General features: G+C 41.7%; 1 protein-coding gene across 8 annotated transcripts in view; it reads right to left on the bottom strand.

Annotated features, from left to right (window-relative positions):
• The window catches only part of LOC105483992 (ring finger protein 130), a 158,268-nt gene that overhangs the window by 122,252 nt on the left and 18,624 nt on the right, over positions 1-17,392 (bottom strand). For all 8 annotated transcript variants that reach the window (XR_011624402.1, XM_071097995.1, XM_011745102.3 and 5 more), the window contains exon 2: positions 4,894-5,088. Coding sequence is in view for 7 of the 8 variants with exons in the window: in XM_071097995.1 (XP_070954096.1) it covers positions 4,894-5,088 (195 nt within the window). In the remaining variant the exon portion in view is untranslated. The remainder of the gene's footprint in view (positions 1-4,893; positions 5,089-17,392) is intronic.

Here is a 17,392-nt window from a genome sequence, read left to right as displayed (position 1 = left end):
TTGTCTCATTGCTGCCATTCATTATTGTCATACTTTATTTCTTTAAATACAGTTTCCTTTGGTCTTTGAACATATTTAAATTAATTGCTTTGAAGCTTTTCTCTGCTAAATCCACTATCTGGGAACACTCACAGGCAGTTTCTATAGACTTTTGTTTTCCTGAATATGAGTCAGACATCTCTATATTTTGCATGTCTTATAAACTGTTGAAAAGTGAATGTTTTAGACAATATATTGTAGCAACTCTGGATTCTGATATTTTCCCCCTTAAAGTTGGTGGTGCTGCCTTGTCTGCTTGTTCACTTTTGTTTAGTGACAGGCTGGGTTAAACACATGAAATCTATTTTCACTGCGATGTGCAACCACGACGTGTCCACTCAGTTTCTTCTTGTTCTATGTTCTTTTTCCTCCTCCTTTTTAATAAGACTGGTTTCCTAGGAACTGCCCAGTCACTGGCTCTCCTGTGGTAGCCTGCCTCTGTGAAGTCACTTCCACAGACAGTGACACTGGACACTGGTGTCACCCACCACTGCAGACAGAAACTGCCAGTCCTTGCAGCCTGCTCCACACTGGCAGAAACTCCATACAGCACAGCCTGGGGCATTTGGGAAGCAGCACCCTGCTAAACCACAAATTTCCATTGCTCTTACCTGAGGTCTAGAAGTTTTCCAAAGCATAAATGTGTCTCAGATTATTGTCCCTTCATTGACATCCAAAACACTGAAATGGCTGCTTTGTCAATTCTGTCCAGTTTTTTAGGTGCTTTTTTGGAAGAGGATCTGCTGGTCTCTTCACTTGGTCTTTACCAGGAGTGCTACCCCTACTTCTCTATTATTTTTAATGCTACCTTATAAATATTTTACAAAGTTTTTCTCTAATGATTATTTTGAAATATTTCAAATAAGCAAAAATTACAAAGAATATAATAAACATCTGTCTACCCACACACTCAGCTTAATAAATAAAACATTATAGATACATTTACTTCTCTCTGATCCTATTTCCTTTCTTCCCTCTCCAGAGACAACCATTATCCTAAATTTTGTATTTATTAATCTTATGTATGTTTTTCTTAGTTTATACCTATATACATGCTCTTAAATTACGGCCGGGCGCGGTGGCTCAAGCCTGTAATCCCAGCACTTTGGGAGGCCGAGACGGGCGGATCACGAGGCCAGGAGATCGAGAGACGATCCCGGCTAACATGGTGAAACCCCCGTCTCTACTAAAAAATACAAAAAAACTAGCCGGGCGAGGTGGCGGGCGCCTGTAGTCCCAGCTACTCGGGAGGCTGAGGCAGGAGAACGGCGTAAACCCGGGAGGCGGAGCTTGCAGTAAGCTGAGATCCGGCCACTGCACTCCAGCCTGGGTGACAGAGCAAGACTCCGTCTCAAAAAAATAAATAAATAAATAAATAAAAATTAAAAAAAAAAATTACTTAATTAAAATGTTTTGCATTTTAATTTTATTCAAATGCTATCTCACTCTAAATATTCTTCTATACCTTACTGTGTTTGGGAGACTTACGTAATACATGTAGCTTCAATTCATTGACAGTTAACTGCTGCGTAAACACGCCACGATTAACCCAGGCTGCTATGACAGACACAGGTGTTTTCAATAGCCTGCTGTTACAATGCTGTAACACTCTCATACGCGTTGTCCGTGCACAAGTGCGAGAGTAACAGGGTGTAAAGAAGGACAGAGAGGCTATCGGTGCTTGTGTAAATATATGACATCTACCCATTGGCTCCCACATGGTTGGAGGTGAAATGTGAGAGACGGGGAAACGGCGGTTGTGTCCACCACAGGGATCCATGGCCTTCCACAGAGTCTAGATTGAGAGTCACAAGGGGCCTTATAGAAGGCCTCTATACTCCAACCCCCACCCAGGAGGCAACATAGCCTGTGTCACAGAGCATTTCAGTGGAAAATTTGGGACTAAAACCTAGGTTTCCTTTCTTTACCGCCTTCTTTCTCAAAGCAAGATCTGTAGACCAGCAACATTAGTGTCACCTAGAAACTTGTTAATAATACAGGCTGTTGGGCCATATTCCAGACTTATTGAATCAGAATTTGCATTTTAACAAGATTCCGAGATGCACATTAAAGTTTTAAAGCTTGAAAAGTAGAGTGTGTCTCTAGGGGTGGAATTACCGATCACAGTGTGCAGATTCTTTTAACTACACCGGACAATGCCAAATTTCTCTCCAAAGTGTCGTACCAATTTACCCAGTTTAGTTTCCCACATTACTTTTTCTAACTGTCTATGAACCTAATCACAACCTAAGGCCGTTTCCTATTGCTCTTATGTACACCTCCACTGTTTGCCTTACAAAGTTTCCATTTCCTAAGAATATATCCTCAAACTATACCCCTGCATTTCTTTAATTGGTGCTGTTAAACACACGTCTGTGATAACAAGAGTTACATGGTCAAATAGGTTTGGGAAACACTACATTAATCAAAATAAAACAGGTTTTTTGTTTAGTTTTGTGTTTGTTTTTGAGACAGGTTCTAACTCTGTCGCCAGGATGCAGTGCAGTGGTATGATCACGGCTCACTGCAGTCTCAACTTCCCCAGGTTCAGGAAATCCTCTCACCTAAGCCTCCCAAGTAGCTGGGACTACAGGCATGCACCATTACACCCGGCTAATTTTTGTATTTTTTGTAGAGATGGGGTCTCCCTATGTTGCCCAGGCTGGTCTTGAACTCCTGGGCTCAAGCAACCCTCCTACCTTGTCTTCCCCAGGCTCAGGGAGCAGTGATCGTACCACTGCACTGCATCCTGGGCAACAGGGTTAGACCTTGTCTCAAAAAAAAAAAAAAAAAAAAAAAAAAAAAAAGCCTGTTTTATGTTTTACTTTGATTAACCTAGTATTTCCCAAAGTTCTTGGATTACAGGTGTGAGCCACCATGACCAGCCAAAACAGGTCCTTTAAGACTTCTCAGAGACCCAGAAATGTTAATAAGCACTAGGAGCCCCTAGATGTGGACTACGTTTCAAGGATTTTCTGAAACTTTGTGCCCCCATGAGTCCTCTAGGAACATATCTAAACAAACTAACATTTCAAGGAACACAGATGGGAAATGCTGCATTGATACAGGTTTCCCGTCCTTTTTAAATACAAGTAATTTAAATTTTTTTTAAGATTTCAATTCCCTCTTATAATTCCCAGATCTTCTCATACTTTTATTAAAAGACTCTCATTTTAGCTACTTCTCTGTGGTTCTGTGTAAGTAAAACAACATTAATAAGAAAGAAAAATTCATTTTGCTCAGCTGAATTTCTCCCTATTCATTTTTCTTCGTGTTTTAAGTAAAGAAGAAATCAGCATGGAATGAAGATAAGTTACATTAGGCCCAAATTTTTAAACAGTTTTTCTTCCCTCTGAGACAACTGAGGAAACCAAACCGGCACCTGCTCTGAAACCCAGCAGAAAAACTACCCCCCTGAGCCCCGCGTTTCCACACAGATGTCCAGCTAAACTAAACTGCTCCTTAATTTTCTTTTGGTTTCCCTGAATAAATTAAAAGTTACACAACCCCAGTGATCTCTCGATAGTGAAAAATCACACATTTTATTTCATTCTTTGTGTTTTTCTTTAGTTTCAGTTTTTGTACAATAAGCATGTGTTACTTTTGCGATTGGAAAAAATACACCTTACTTATCTTCTTTTCTTTCTTTTTTTTTTTTGAGATGGAGTCTTGCTCTGTCACCCAGGCTGGAGTGACGCAGCGTGATCTCGGCTCACTGCAACCTCCACCTCCCAGGCTCAAGCAATTCTCCTGTCTCAGCCTCAGCAGCTGGGATTACAGGTGCCCTCCACCATGCCCAGCTAATTTTTAAATTTTTAGTAAAGACAGGGGTTTCAGCACGTTGACCAGGGTGGTCTCAAACTCCTGACCTCAAGTGATCCGCCCACCTTAGCCTCCCAAAGTAATCTTACTTCTAAAAGGCTTAGTTTGAAAGGAAGACAACAAGTCAGAGGGCACTAAAGTTTAAATCCACCTGCACCATTCTATCAAGATGTGCAGGGAAGTACCAATGACTCTCAGTTAGGGTGGGCAAGTCTTTGCAAGAAACTTGCTAAAAGTCATTATGTAAAAATTACACGATGAAAAGTTAGTTCTTTAAATAAGTCAAACTCTAAAATTCTCATGAATGCAAAACTAAATTTTATCTAGATTTCAACTTAAGGAGACAGAGTGGTGAAACTAACGGAACATCAACAAAACTGGGGTGTGAGCCCTCTTCTGTTGGCCCTTACCTCTTTCAGTCCCCTTCCTAGTCTGTAAGATGAGAGAGAACCTACATCACGCATGGTTATTGTAAGAACTGTCTAAAAAACATATTTAAAAAACTCATCACACAGCGCCTGGCATTTATATAGTAAGTGCTCAATAAACTGCAACTATTGTTATTAAACAATTAGAAATACCCTGACTGCTTCCAGAAGAAATAAAGAAGCATTGTTACTACTGAAATTATATGAATTACTAAGTCAGTTTCAACATTCATCCTGATGAAAACAGAATCCTTCCCAGACAGGTAATCCTTGAGAATCCATGACATAACCTGGGTGAATGATTCCAAATCAAATACATTATTTGTCGAAGTTAGTAAGCAAAATGTAGAAACGCAAAACAACTAAGGATTTAATCACAGCCAGTGATTTAATAAGTCCAAGTTGTACGGACTGCTGTGATCACTACTTATGAAGAAGAAGAAATTCAACTATGGGGGAAAAACATGTATCCCAACGAACAAATGGCAATACTAATAGGATTATGTTGGAAATTACATGGCTTCAGCAGAGGCAGAACAGTTACCTATAAAGCAATGATTTCTAAGAAGAAAAACAAAACCAACAGCCCCCATGCTTTGTTTACCTGGGTGAGTCATGGTAACCGGCTCCTCTTTGGATTTATTATTGTAGATGACTACAGCAACTGCATTGTGGAAAGCAGCCCGTGATATTTTCTCTTTAAATGTGCAGTTTCCCCTCTGCAGCAAGGCAATCCACTGTTTGATATTAGGAGGGACAAAGAACCGGGTTTGTGGATCACAGCCCAGATGATCAGCAACTGAAAAGAAAAAGAAATATACACATGAAAGATAAATAAAACTGACCAAGTCTTTATCAAAGCGTCAGCTGCTTTCTGAATACCACACAGAGCTAAAGCACGTCAAGCAGCTTGTAGCCAGCGGAGCTATGAACACATCCACAAACAATGCAATGAATCAGTATCTACAGGGAGAGATGCTCCAATGAACTGCAATATAATGCACATTAAAACAATGAAAATTTCTTAACTTTACAGACTGTTAAAAAATAAAAAGACTGATAATATCCAGTACAGGGCAGTAAAGGGAGGAGGAAAAAAAGGCCAACACAGATGAGAAACCCAGGTGACTGATGTAACCCCGACTTTTATTCACTCGTGTTCAGGTGCTAGCCCTCTCCACACACACCCCACCACTCCACACACACCCCACCACCACTACCCCCACTGTGAGAAAGCAGGAGACTGGACTGGGGGCTGATGAGGAAGCCAACGTAATCCTTGGTTCAGTCACTAAGCGATCCTGTTGAAATTCAACCATGTTTGAACAAAGTTCTTCGTCAATGTCTAAGGAAAATTTACAAGTTTGGTTTTGGCTTATATTTGAAAGGTGAAGTAGTTAAAATAACATCTAAGTAGAATAAATGTATTATTCCTCTAATTTATATTAGCAAAAGTCACCCCACAACTCCCTATCAAGATACACTTACTGTATCCATCTGTTTAACAGGTTACAAGAAGACACTAAGAATGTTGGTTCTACAAATCACATGGCCACTGTTCTGGATTTTTTGGGCTAGTTTATTTAAAATACTCATAAGTACATTTAAATCTGTCAGAGTAAGCTCCTCAATTTTTTACTCTGCACATATGGCCATCATGGTTCTGACATCCTCTGCAAATCTTAAGAAGCCCCCGGCTGCTCTTCCCACTCCCACTCCCACATTTATAACAGGTTCAAACGAGACAGAGGGCAGTCCAGGAGGGAAGAGAAGTCACCAAAGGTAGTGTCTGAAGACTGCTGGCACACAGTGGCGGAGGGTGCCAGCCCTGTGCCCTGAGTCAGCCCTGTCGGTCCTCTGTGTGCCAGGAAGGAAGCGAGGAAAGTGAACACAGCACATAGATCTAAAAGGGTGATATCAGAAGTAAATAAATCATAAAAACATGGCAAGATGTGGTGGCTCAGGCGTGTTAATCCCAGCACTTTGGGAGTCTGAGGCAGGTAGACTGCTTGAGCCCAGGAGTTTGAGACCAGCCTGGGCAACAAAGTGAAACAAAAAATACAAAAAATTAGCTAGGTGTGGTGGGACGCATCTGAATTCGCAGCTACTGGGGAAGCTGAGTGGGAAAGATTGCTTGAGCCATGATCGCACCACTGAACTCCAGCCTGGGTGACAGAATAAGACCCTGTCTCAAAAAAAATCATAGAAACATTAAGTATTAATTGTAGTAGATAAAGAGATGACACCAGAGGGAAAATGTTGGCTTTCCACACACCTGGAAGCACAAGCTTAGCAAAAGAAACTAAATGCTTACACTACTTAAATTGTAAAACGTAAAGATGTCACTAACTGCAGAGAACTATTACATCTATCATTCCCACTTAAATATCTTTCTCCAGATTTTCTTATAATTAATTGTGGTGAGAGACTGCAATAAGAGCATATTTGCTACCAGAGGTCTCGCATTACATGAAATGGAAGACGAATGTTTTCACAATTTTTCATGATTGATATTGTATACAACCATTACCTACCCTGTTCCTTAAAAGGTTTCTGCACTCTGAAACTTTAACCCTTCCTCAACCAAATTAAATAGGGGGATAGAAGCCTATGTCACAATTTTAGGAGCAATTGAAAGACACAGTCGATGTACTGTAAAACTTTAAAATCCTGAAACAGATTGTTTACTTTCAGCACTATCTGTTTCATCGATAATTATGCTGTTTAAAATAAAAGCAGCTTGGCAACCATTTATGATAATCTCCTGTCTTAGAAAAATGTCTAATACTGTATCCAAACAGGGAATAACCAAAGAACTGGTTTTAGGTGTTTTGTTATTTTTCAAAACACGCTGCTGCACAAACCCTGGAAGAAAATGCAAAATAGAAAATATGTAAAGTGATGTGTTCCCTTGCCTTCTGTGTAACAATCATTTGTCTGTGACTAATCTCTTCTTCCCTGTGGTCTCGCATACATGTACAACGTAGTAAAGAGGAAACAACATAGTTATGGAATCAGCAAGACCTGTGCTCCAGGTTCTAGATCAACTGCTTACTAGCTGTGTAACCATCACAGGTTACTGAAATTGTCCCATCTTTAATTTTTACTTACTTATAAAGATTGAGATATTATCTCACAGAGTTTTACATGTGAAAAAGCCAACAGTAATTCTTTCTGGCTAGGCATGGTGGCTCACGCCTGTAATCTCAACACTTTGGGAGGCCAAGGTGGGAAGACCACTCGAGGCCAGGAGTTCAAAACTAGCCTGGGCACATAGTAAGACCTTCATCTCTACACAAAATAAAAAATAAAAAAAAATAGCCAGGCATGGTAGTTCCAGCTACTCAGGAGGCTGAGATGGGAGGATCGCTTGAGCCCAGGAGTTCAAGATTACAGTGAACTATGATCATGCCGCTGCACTCCAGCCTGGGTGACAGAATAAGACTCTATCTCTAAAAACAGTAATAATTCCTTCATTCTTAATGCTTTAAAAAAACCTCTTTCCTTTTGTTTGTTTCACTGACATTCATCCTATGTTGTCTTGGTGATCCAGTTTGGTGCCCTTGGGAGTTTCTGTGCCGAAATATGTGGGCTTCCCCAAGCTCAGCAGCACCCCACACTCCTCCGCTCTTAGTAACCACCACTCACAGATCCCAAGGCTCATCTTCTTTACCTCTTTCCTTTTGACAGTGTCGCAGTCCACTCAGATGACAGCAGTTCAGTAATATTCATAACGTTCTAAGCATGAAAAGACACAGCAAGGGGTGCAACCACAGAGCAAAAGTTATCAAACATACTGCAGGGGGCTTTAAAACTCTCCTGAAGGAATCCTGCCCACTGAGACCACATTCTATGAACAACTGCATGATCAAAAAATCCAACAATGGCCTGTATAAGCAAAATAAACTTCCTGTTTCCCAAAATTCATCTAATCATCATCCATAAAAGGTCTCTGAAAACATTTATATTGGTAGTACAATACAAAATAAGCAAGAATAAGATAGGAGGTTTCTGTTCAAAAAAGTGGTATTTATTATTCAGAAGAAAGTAAGAGGTTTTCATAAACAGGAACTTAATACTGTAGTATACTCATTCTACCCAGTTATTCCCTCCTGTAATTAAGAAACTATAAATAATGAAAACAACAGCTCTATAACAACTTTCCAAGAAGACTGATGACTACGATTAAGTAGTAGTATTCCAAAATTTAATACCAGTTGTTTACACTTGAGAAATTTATTAAGTGAAGACATATTATGGTATAAAGTATCTATATAACTATGAGCCTTTAACATTTGTCAATAGCAATTCTGTTCCAATTCAGAATTACTGTACTTCCATTTTCCTTACCTGCCAAATTTTATAAGAGGAAACTATCTCTGAATTATTTGCATTTATTAATTATATAGCCAGAAAAAACTTACTAGAGGTTTTGATAAAAATTTTAAGATAGGTAATACAAAATATTTTACTATAGAACTTAATTTTTTTTTTCCTCTAGGGCTTTTCCTGCTGAGTCCAAAAATATTAAAAGTAATGAGACTTATTTACCTTTTGACAGGAACCAAACAATTACGGGCTCCTCACCTAAATGAATAGTAATTTATGTGCTTAGCAACATGCTAAGTACCAAAGAGAGAGAAAATGGGGCAAATGCCTTGCTCTTGACTCTTAAAGCACCTCCACATGGCCGGGCGCAGTGGCTCACGCCTGTAATCCCAGTACTTTGGGAGGCCAAGGTGGGCGGATCATGGGGTCAGAAGTTCAAGACCAGCCTGGCCAACACAGTGAAACCCCATCTCTACCAAAAATACAAAAATTAGCCAGGCATGGTGGCGTGTGCCTGTAATCCCAGCTACTTGGGAGGTTGAGGCAGGAGAATCGCTTGAACCCGGGAGGTGGAGGTTGCAATGAGCCAAGATTGCGCCACTGCACTCCAGCCTGGGTGATAGCGCTAGACTCCGTTTCAAAAAAAAAAAAAGAAAAAAAAGAGCGTCCACATTTACTGAGGCATCATAATTGGCACCGGCACAGAAGCTGACATTAGAGGGTGCCAACACGGAGTGCGTTTAGAGACTGAAGGAGGGAGGAGGGCAGGACGATGGTCAAGATTCAGTGTGAGCTGGAGCCCACATGGAACCCCTGAAACTTGCCCAGGCAGGAAGGGAGGCGGATACAGAAGTTGCCAGCATAAAAACACAGAACAAACACTAAACTCTTCTCTTGAACTCTTGTAAAACTAAGTAAGATGATATGTAACAGAACCTAGAACACTATACAAATTCAAGAAGATCAAGTTCGGAAAATATCTCATTTGTAATGAGAGAAGGGGAAGAAGATTCAGGTAGGAATAATATGTAAATATTTAAAGGGCTGTAGGAACGAAACATCTCTTCCACACCCCACCAGTCTGAAACTCTCCTCCACTTTGATTCATTTGATTTAGTAAAATCTCATTTCTTAGAAATGTAGGGCTGGGCGCGGTGGCTCAAGCCTGTAATCCCAGCACTTGGGGAGGCCGAGACGGGCGGATCACGAGTTCAGGAGATCGAGACCATCCTGGCTAACATGGTGAAACCCCGTCTCTACTAAAATACAAAAAAAAAATTAGCCGGGCGAGGTGGCGGGCACCTGTACTCCCAGCTACTCGGGAGGCTGAGGCAGGGGAATGGCGTGAACCCGGGAGGCGGGGCTTGCAGTGAGCTGAGATCCGGCCACTGCACTCCAGCCTGGGCAACAGAGCCAGACTCTGTCTCAAAAAAAAAAAAAAAAAAAAAAAGAAATGTAAACATGCCACGTAAAAAGCACTCACCATGCTACGGTGTAGGCTAATGGTTTCCTTCCTACCCCTGAGAATTGTCAGTCTGCTGCAGGGGCAGAAGTGAGAGCCTAGGACAGTATTTTTCTGCAGTGATGGTCAGAACAGGTGGCCGCACAGCACAGTGGCAAAGATGTGCCTCTCCCTCTCAGAGCCTGTGTGTCTCGCTTCATCCCCCTGAAACGCCAGTCCCAACTCTCTTGCTCACCACCTTCCGAGCCTCAGGATTCTGTCAAAACGTCTTCTCCAGAATGCCTTCCCAGCCTCCTAAGACGGAGTTGGGTGCTTTTTTCAAGTTGCCATGGCACCCTCAGGTTACATCCATCTTGGCATTTATCAACTGTATTAGTAACTGGCTGTTTACTTCTGAGGCTTTCCTTCCGGAATGTGAGGTCTAGCATCTCCTGTGAACATGTCTGGCACATAGATGTTTAACACGTTTGATGAAGGAAAAGGGGAAAAATGACAGGGAAATTAAGCCAAAACTGACATTTAAAAAAAGTTTGTGGCAAAGAGCTGTTTCATGTGGTAATATCCTGACCTACGGTAATGTTCTATCAGTTGCTTCCTACAAAAGAGGTAAAAATAAAAATGAGACTAATTAGTTACCCCAGATTTAGATTTCTCCATTGTCAGCTATGGTCTGGTTGCTTTCCTGCTCCTGAATTAGATTATAACTTCTTTATTCTTTAAATTTCCTGCTTCTACCCTATCTTTCCTTATTTTCCTTCTGTCAAATTCTGATTTTATGTTTCAAAGAAAAAAACACAATTCATCATTTCTGTTATCAATTTCTTAATTTTATTTTTAATGGCAGCTACTGGACTTGGGTCGAGCTTTCATTCTCTTCCACTTCCATGGATATAACTTATTACCTTACTGTTTCTACACCTTCATTTAAACCTAACATTTCTTTTTATTACTTAGCTTCATTGGGTGTTTAGTCTTATTGAAAATGTTTTCTTCTGGCCGAGTGCGGTGGCTCACGCCTGTAATCCCAGCACTTTGGGAGGCCAAGGCAGGCAGATCACCTGAGGTTGGGAGTTCAAGACCAGCCTGACAAACATGGTGAAACCCTGTCTCTATTAAAAATAAAAAATGTAGCCTGGGATGGTGTGTGGGCCTGTAATCACAGCTACTTGGGAGGCTGAGGCAGGAGAATTACTTGAACCTGGGAGGCAGAGGTTGCAGTAAGCCAAGATTGCACCACTGTACTCCAGCCTGGGCGACAGAGTGAGACTGTCTCAAAAAATAAATAAATAAAACAAAATAAATCTCAGGCCACTCTCTGTCCTCCAAACTGGCCTGCCCCAGCCCAGCACTCTCCTCTCTCCACTCCCGGGTCCCACTTCCTCCAGGCTTTCCTCCTGCACTACCACAGTCATCCTTTGGGTCTTTACTGCCTCTTCTTCCTCCACTCGAACCTGCAATATTGATGGTCCCGAGTATTCTGCCTCCCGTGATGTGGGCCCAGGACTTTCCAGGGCTTGTTTTCACCATATCAACAGCACACTTTTTTTTATTTTTATTGGAACAACGATGTTTACTAACATCTCATGCTGAACAGCCCTCTTTTGAGAAATTATTTTTCATTTTTACTTATATGAACCCAGTTTCTAATAGACACAGCTAAATCAGGTCGACAGCATGCTAAGAATCAGGAGAGGAAAGTGGAAAATTACACACACAGAAGGGAATTCATTCCCTTCCATTCCAAGCAAAAACTCTGGCCTTGACTTGATGAGTTAAAAGGAGTTCTTCAAGGTTTCAACTGGTTTACATGGAAGGGGTATGGAAGGGAGTTTTTGTTTGTAGTCCAGTTTATGGCAAATCACTCTATCTAATTTATCTGTTTCCTGGTTGCTCCGCCCTGCTTCTAGGTGATAGGATTATATTGCATCAAAGGCTACAGGATTAACCTCCGAATCTAGGCAATTTCTGCTTGACTCACATAGGAAGAACCAGTGTTCCATGTAACAAAATCAATGACTTAGATTGATTAAAAACAATGAGGCCAGGTGCGGTGGCTCATGCCTGTAATCCCAGCACTTTGGGAGGGAGGCTGAGGTGGGAGAATCACTTGAGCCCTGGAGTTCAAAGCTGCAGTGAGCTGTGACGGCACCACTGCACTCCACCCTGGGAAGCAGGCAAAGAGAGATGCCATCTCAAAAATGTGGGGAAGAGGGAATTTATCCTGTTTCAGAACAGGGCCATATTTTGGGTTGAAGAATTCAGCACCTCGGCAATGTCTCCAGGATCTGGTTCCTTTTCATCTCTTCCCTTTGCCATCCGTAGCTTCAGTTTCATCCTAAGAGTCCCCTCTTTACTATAAGATGACTGCCAGCAGTAACTGGAGACACACAGCTCCCTGTTCATATCCAGTGGGAGACAGAAAAAGCCAACCCTCCAGGTATGTAATTTAAGCTCTTTACTTCTGTGCAGCTCACCCTAGGTCATTTATCCCTCTGTGCCCCACACCCCCTTCTGGGGCTCAAACAGGTGTCACTTAAAGCATGTGGCTGCATGGAAGTGACGGCAGACGCCTGAATTACATAAGGTTTCTGTTTTCTGTTTTAAATGAGCAGAGGCTGGCAGGCAATTAACAGCTCACTTCAAACCCCAAGGTGACCCTATAGAGTGGCTCTTAATTCATCAGAATCCATACTTGGCAATTCAAACCCACCAAAAAGGCCAAAACCTAAGAAGAAAGCTTCTTTGGTTTCCAAGTGCTTTGACACAGGGAGGCGGCTAAGGTACCAGCCCTCAGCCTCCTTCCCTCCTCGAGGGAAATGCGAGCTCTTCGGGAGAGGATGCCCATTTGAAGAGCAGCAGCTAGAGCAAGCGTTCTTGACAAGGCTCCGGGGACAGAATTCAGGAGTGAGCCTCATTCGGATGAGGGGAAATCATCTTTATTTCTGCTAAAATCTAACTGAAAGCTAGCATTTTCTTTATTTATAAACATAGATAACAAACCATCTGCAACTCTGTAACCGGCGGCAACCACATTACGGTTATTGCAAATACTGCAAAATACTGATAAAGGATTAGGCCCACCACTGATTCCTATTTCTAATGTTAACTACACAAGTATTACCATGTCACAAATATGTTAAGTATTTTAAATACTTTGATACAGTGTTTCAGTATACTTGATTTTCTTTAATCCTATTTACTCCTGCACTTAACACTGTTCTGAGAAGCAGCCCACAGGTTAAATCAGACTGCAAAAGGAGTCTCAACTACCAGGCTTAGTCTATTTGCATATGTATATGATATATTTGGATTCATCTCTATTATTTTATTGTGTTCTTATTTATTCTCTTTTTCTAAGCTTCTTTATACTTTTTTCCCCTCTCCTTTCTGCCTTTGAATATATGGACCACATTTCACTTCCCCCTTTTCCTCATCTATATATTCAAGTTCTATTTTTTTAGTGGCTACCCTTAAAATGTTAACATGCATACCTGATAAAAGGTCTACAATTAATCAGTACCTCTATTCTCCTGAATACCTCAAGGCTCTTAAATATTAGTTTCCTAGGGCTGCCAGAACAAAGTACTACAAACATGGTGGCTTAAACAACAGAAATGTATTCTCCCACAATTCTGAAGGCCAGAAGTCCAAAATCAAGTCGTGGGCGGGGCCACTGTCCCTATCTCTAGCTTTATCTAGTTATTTCTTTATATGGATATGTAGATACAAAAGAATTTATTCTAAGGAACTGGCTCAGGCAGTTACGGAGACAGACAAATCCCAGGGTCTGCAGGGTGAGCTGGCAGGCTGGAGCCTGAGCAGAGCGGATGCAGTTCCAGGCCAAAGACCAGCAGGCTCAGCACCCAGAAGAGCCAAAGGTTCCAGTCAGGCAGCCAGGCAGGAGGAATCCTCTTTTACTCCAGGGAAGGTCCCTTTTTTGTTCTACTCAGGCCATCAATGGCATGGATAAGGCCCACCCACATTCCAGAGAGCAATCTGCTTTATCCAGTCTACACATTCAAACGGTAACCCTGACCGAAACCTAAGAATTCTCTCAGGATACTGTCTGACCAAGTATGTGGGCACCTGCGGCCCAGTCAAGGTGACACACAGAATTCACCATCACAGTCCTCCTCAGAGCTCACTTTTTCTTTCTGTGTTCCATTTCCCTCCTCCTTATTCTACATCCTTTAGAAATACTTTCAATGAGGATCTGTTAGGTAAACTTGTATTTTTACATCTGAAAACATCTTTCTTTTATTCTCATTCTTGAGTGACAGGTTAATTAAGTAAAAAATTCTACACTGTTAATTTTCTCTCAGCACTTCAGGGCTGTTATTCCACTGTCTTTTTTTTTTTTTTTTTTTTTTTTTTTTTGAGACAGGGTCTCACTCTGTCGCCCAGGGTGGAGTGCAGTGGCACAATCAGAGCTCACTGCTCAACTTCCTGGGCTCAAGTAATCCTCCCACCTCAGCATCCTGGGTAGCTGGGACTACAGGCATGCACCACCATGCCTGGCTAATTTTTGCATTTACCCCAACATGGGGTCTCACTGTGTTGCCCAAGTTGGTCTCAAACTCCTGAACTCAAACAATCTGCCCACCTCGACCTCCCAAAGTGCTGGGATTACAGGCGTGAGCCACCAAACCTGGCCAATTCTAGTGTTTTTAAAAAGTAAACTAAATGTGTTTCTTGTGTTTCTCCTAAGTGACAATTTGTAATTCTTCAGTTATATCCTAAAGAAACAAATTCTTACAACAAATTATCACCTTTTTGTACAGGATTTTTAAGAAGGTGGCAGCAAAACGTCTTCTGGACACCTAAATGCTGGACGCCGCAGTCAATGCGCAGGAACGTTCCAACAGCGGAACTGCCAGCAAGCGTACTTGTCAGCAGCCGTCCATCATCGTGTGTCCGCTGAACTCAGTTACTGTACATCTCAAATGGATTTTCATTATTTTTTTACATCCTTAGAACGTAAATATATCTGCTGGATGTTCTCCATGACATAATAAAAAGCATCTTAAGGATAAGTTTAAATGACGGCTAATACAAATCACTTCACATGAAAAGTCAACTTCAATAATAATAATAATTTCTATTACAAATGATGCAACAGATACTTCATGCAAGAGAGATGATACAGATCTAAATAACTGAAAATTAGAGCTCAGTCCTCCTACAAAGTTGGAGTCACAGTGCAATATAAGTGTTAATTATTTATCCACATCACTCTTCGCTCCACAAAGGAATTATAGTACTGAGTACAACTCTTCCTGAAGCTCTCTGTTCTCTTGGCTCCTATCCATCACGTCTTCCTCCCACCTCTCTAACTATTCTTCATCATTTTCCACTGCTAGACCCTCGCCGGGGTCTGTCCTAGGCCCTCTTTTCTCAGTGGGCAGTATCCTCCACTCCCCTGCCTTCGACTACCAACTATGTGTACATCATAATCGAAATCGAAATCTCTCTCTTGAGCTTTTCTGTTTAATATTCACCTGCCTGCTAGACATTTCTCCATGAATACCGAGCACTCCAAACTTACTAGCTTCCTCTCACATGTGATCTCTTTCCAGTGTAGAGTTCTGGCTAACGGCATCATCTACTGAAACACAAAGGACTACAATTCCTGTTGGAAACCAAGTGGCCATATGGAGACTCAACTTCCCACTGCTACTGCCACACACAGGGACACAACGACACCACCCGTGACCCAGAGCAGCGCCTGAAGGCATTATTAACTCTTGGGCAGAAAAGAATGTGGGAGCAAGCTTGTTCTACCTCATCACTTCTTTCTTCTGGTATTTCCAGTACTAGTGACTCTGATGCAATAACAGTAACGACAAAGACTGGGCTACCTGGACCATAATTTAAAATGTTATGACAGGTCAGGAGTCACGCAGCTCACACTAACAGGGAAGAAGCCATCTGTCCAGAGGTTGACTAACCAGCGACCAAAGGACTTCAAGTTAAATTGGTGAGGAGGGCGGGAGGAAGGGAACATGAGGGAAATCATAAAATCAGTCCCTATGGAGGATTATAGAAAAAAAAAAAAAGACTGAAAGAGATTACTCGCATGAGAAAATGAGGTTTGAAGTGTTCATAATCTGAGACATCCATAAACCAATAAATATGAGTAATAAGAAAAAATCTTAACGTTTACCTTAAATATAGAAAATAATCAGTGAGACTTGTTGAGGCAGGTCTTAAGATTGGCCTATAATGATGGAAAGCTACTATTACTCAGAGGGAAAAAAAGTATTTTATGTCAAGATAACACGTCCTTCAGGGAATCCCAAGTAAACAGAAGCACTCAAGAGCACCTCTGAGAGGCAGCAAGGAAACTAAGACTTCGATGCGATCGCATGCTGAGATCAACTGGCCAAATGGAGTAACGATAAAAGTTTTTAACAGATCACAAAACTGGCAGACAGGACACGGCACCGACAGGTATTCCAACCACCTACAGAGCTGCGGGCGAGATCTCACCCCTCAGCTTCCACTCACTTCGCCTCCCACAGGACAGTGGCCAGGTATGACCCCGTGAACAGATGCCCAAGCCCAATGCAGGCCCCGAACAGAAGTGACAAGTCACGTGGAAGAAAGCAACGTATCATTTTAGAGTCTACAAAATCCTGGGCAAACAAAGCTGAGTAACAAATCATCTCGATGAGAAAGAAAATGACACGTTACACGAAGAAAGCAGCAAGAACACACAAGACAAATTAAGCTTTGAGGAGGACTCAACAAAACCTGAAAAGGCAAACACAAGATGATGCTAGAGGCTTACACAACTTTTCTTTAAAAAGCCCAGAAAGTTGAAGGTTGCCAGTAATGACAGGAACAAGCAAAGCTGCTTCTCACAAAAATTTTATTTATTTATTTTTAAAGTATATTCAGAGCAAGAAAAGTTGAAAAGAAATAGGTCTACTGCCCAGGGCCAAAGAAACGATGGATGGAAACATTTCTCAAGACTTGTTTTGCTTTTGCTTTCTCTACCACAGAGAATAACCTGAGAACTGCAACAAGCGCGGCTACACGACACTGAAAATGAGTGCAGAGATTGTAAAAAACCAACTACATTCTTTTTTTTTTTTTTTGAGACGGAGTCTCACTCTGTTGCCAGGCTGGAATGCCATGGCACGATCTCGGCTCACTGCAATCTCTGCCTCCCAGGTTTAAGCGATTCTCCTGCCTCAGCCTCCCGAGTAGCTGGGACTACAGGCGCGCAACACCACACCCAGCTAATTTTTGTATTTTTAGTACAGACAGGGTTTCATCATGTTGGCCAGGATGGTCTCCATCTCTTGAC

The sequence above is a fragment of the Macaca nemestrina genome, chromosome 6 (assembly GCF_043159975.1).
Source record: "Macaca nemestrina isolate mMacNem1 chromosome 6, mMacNem.hap1, whole genome shotgun sequence".
NCBI lineage: Eukaryota > Metazoa > Chordata > Mammalia > Primates > Cercopithecidae > Macaca > Macaca nemestrina.
This window is presented reverse-complemented; position numbering and strand designations above follow the sequence as displayed.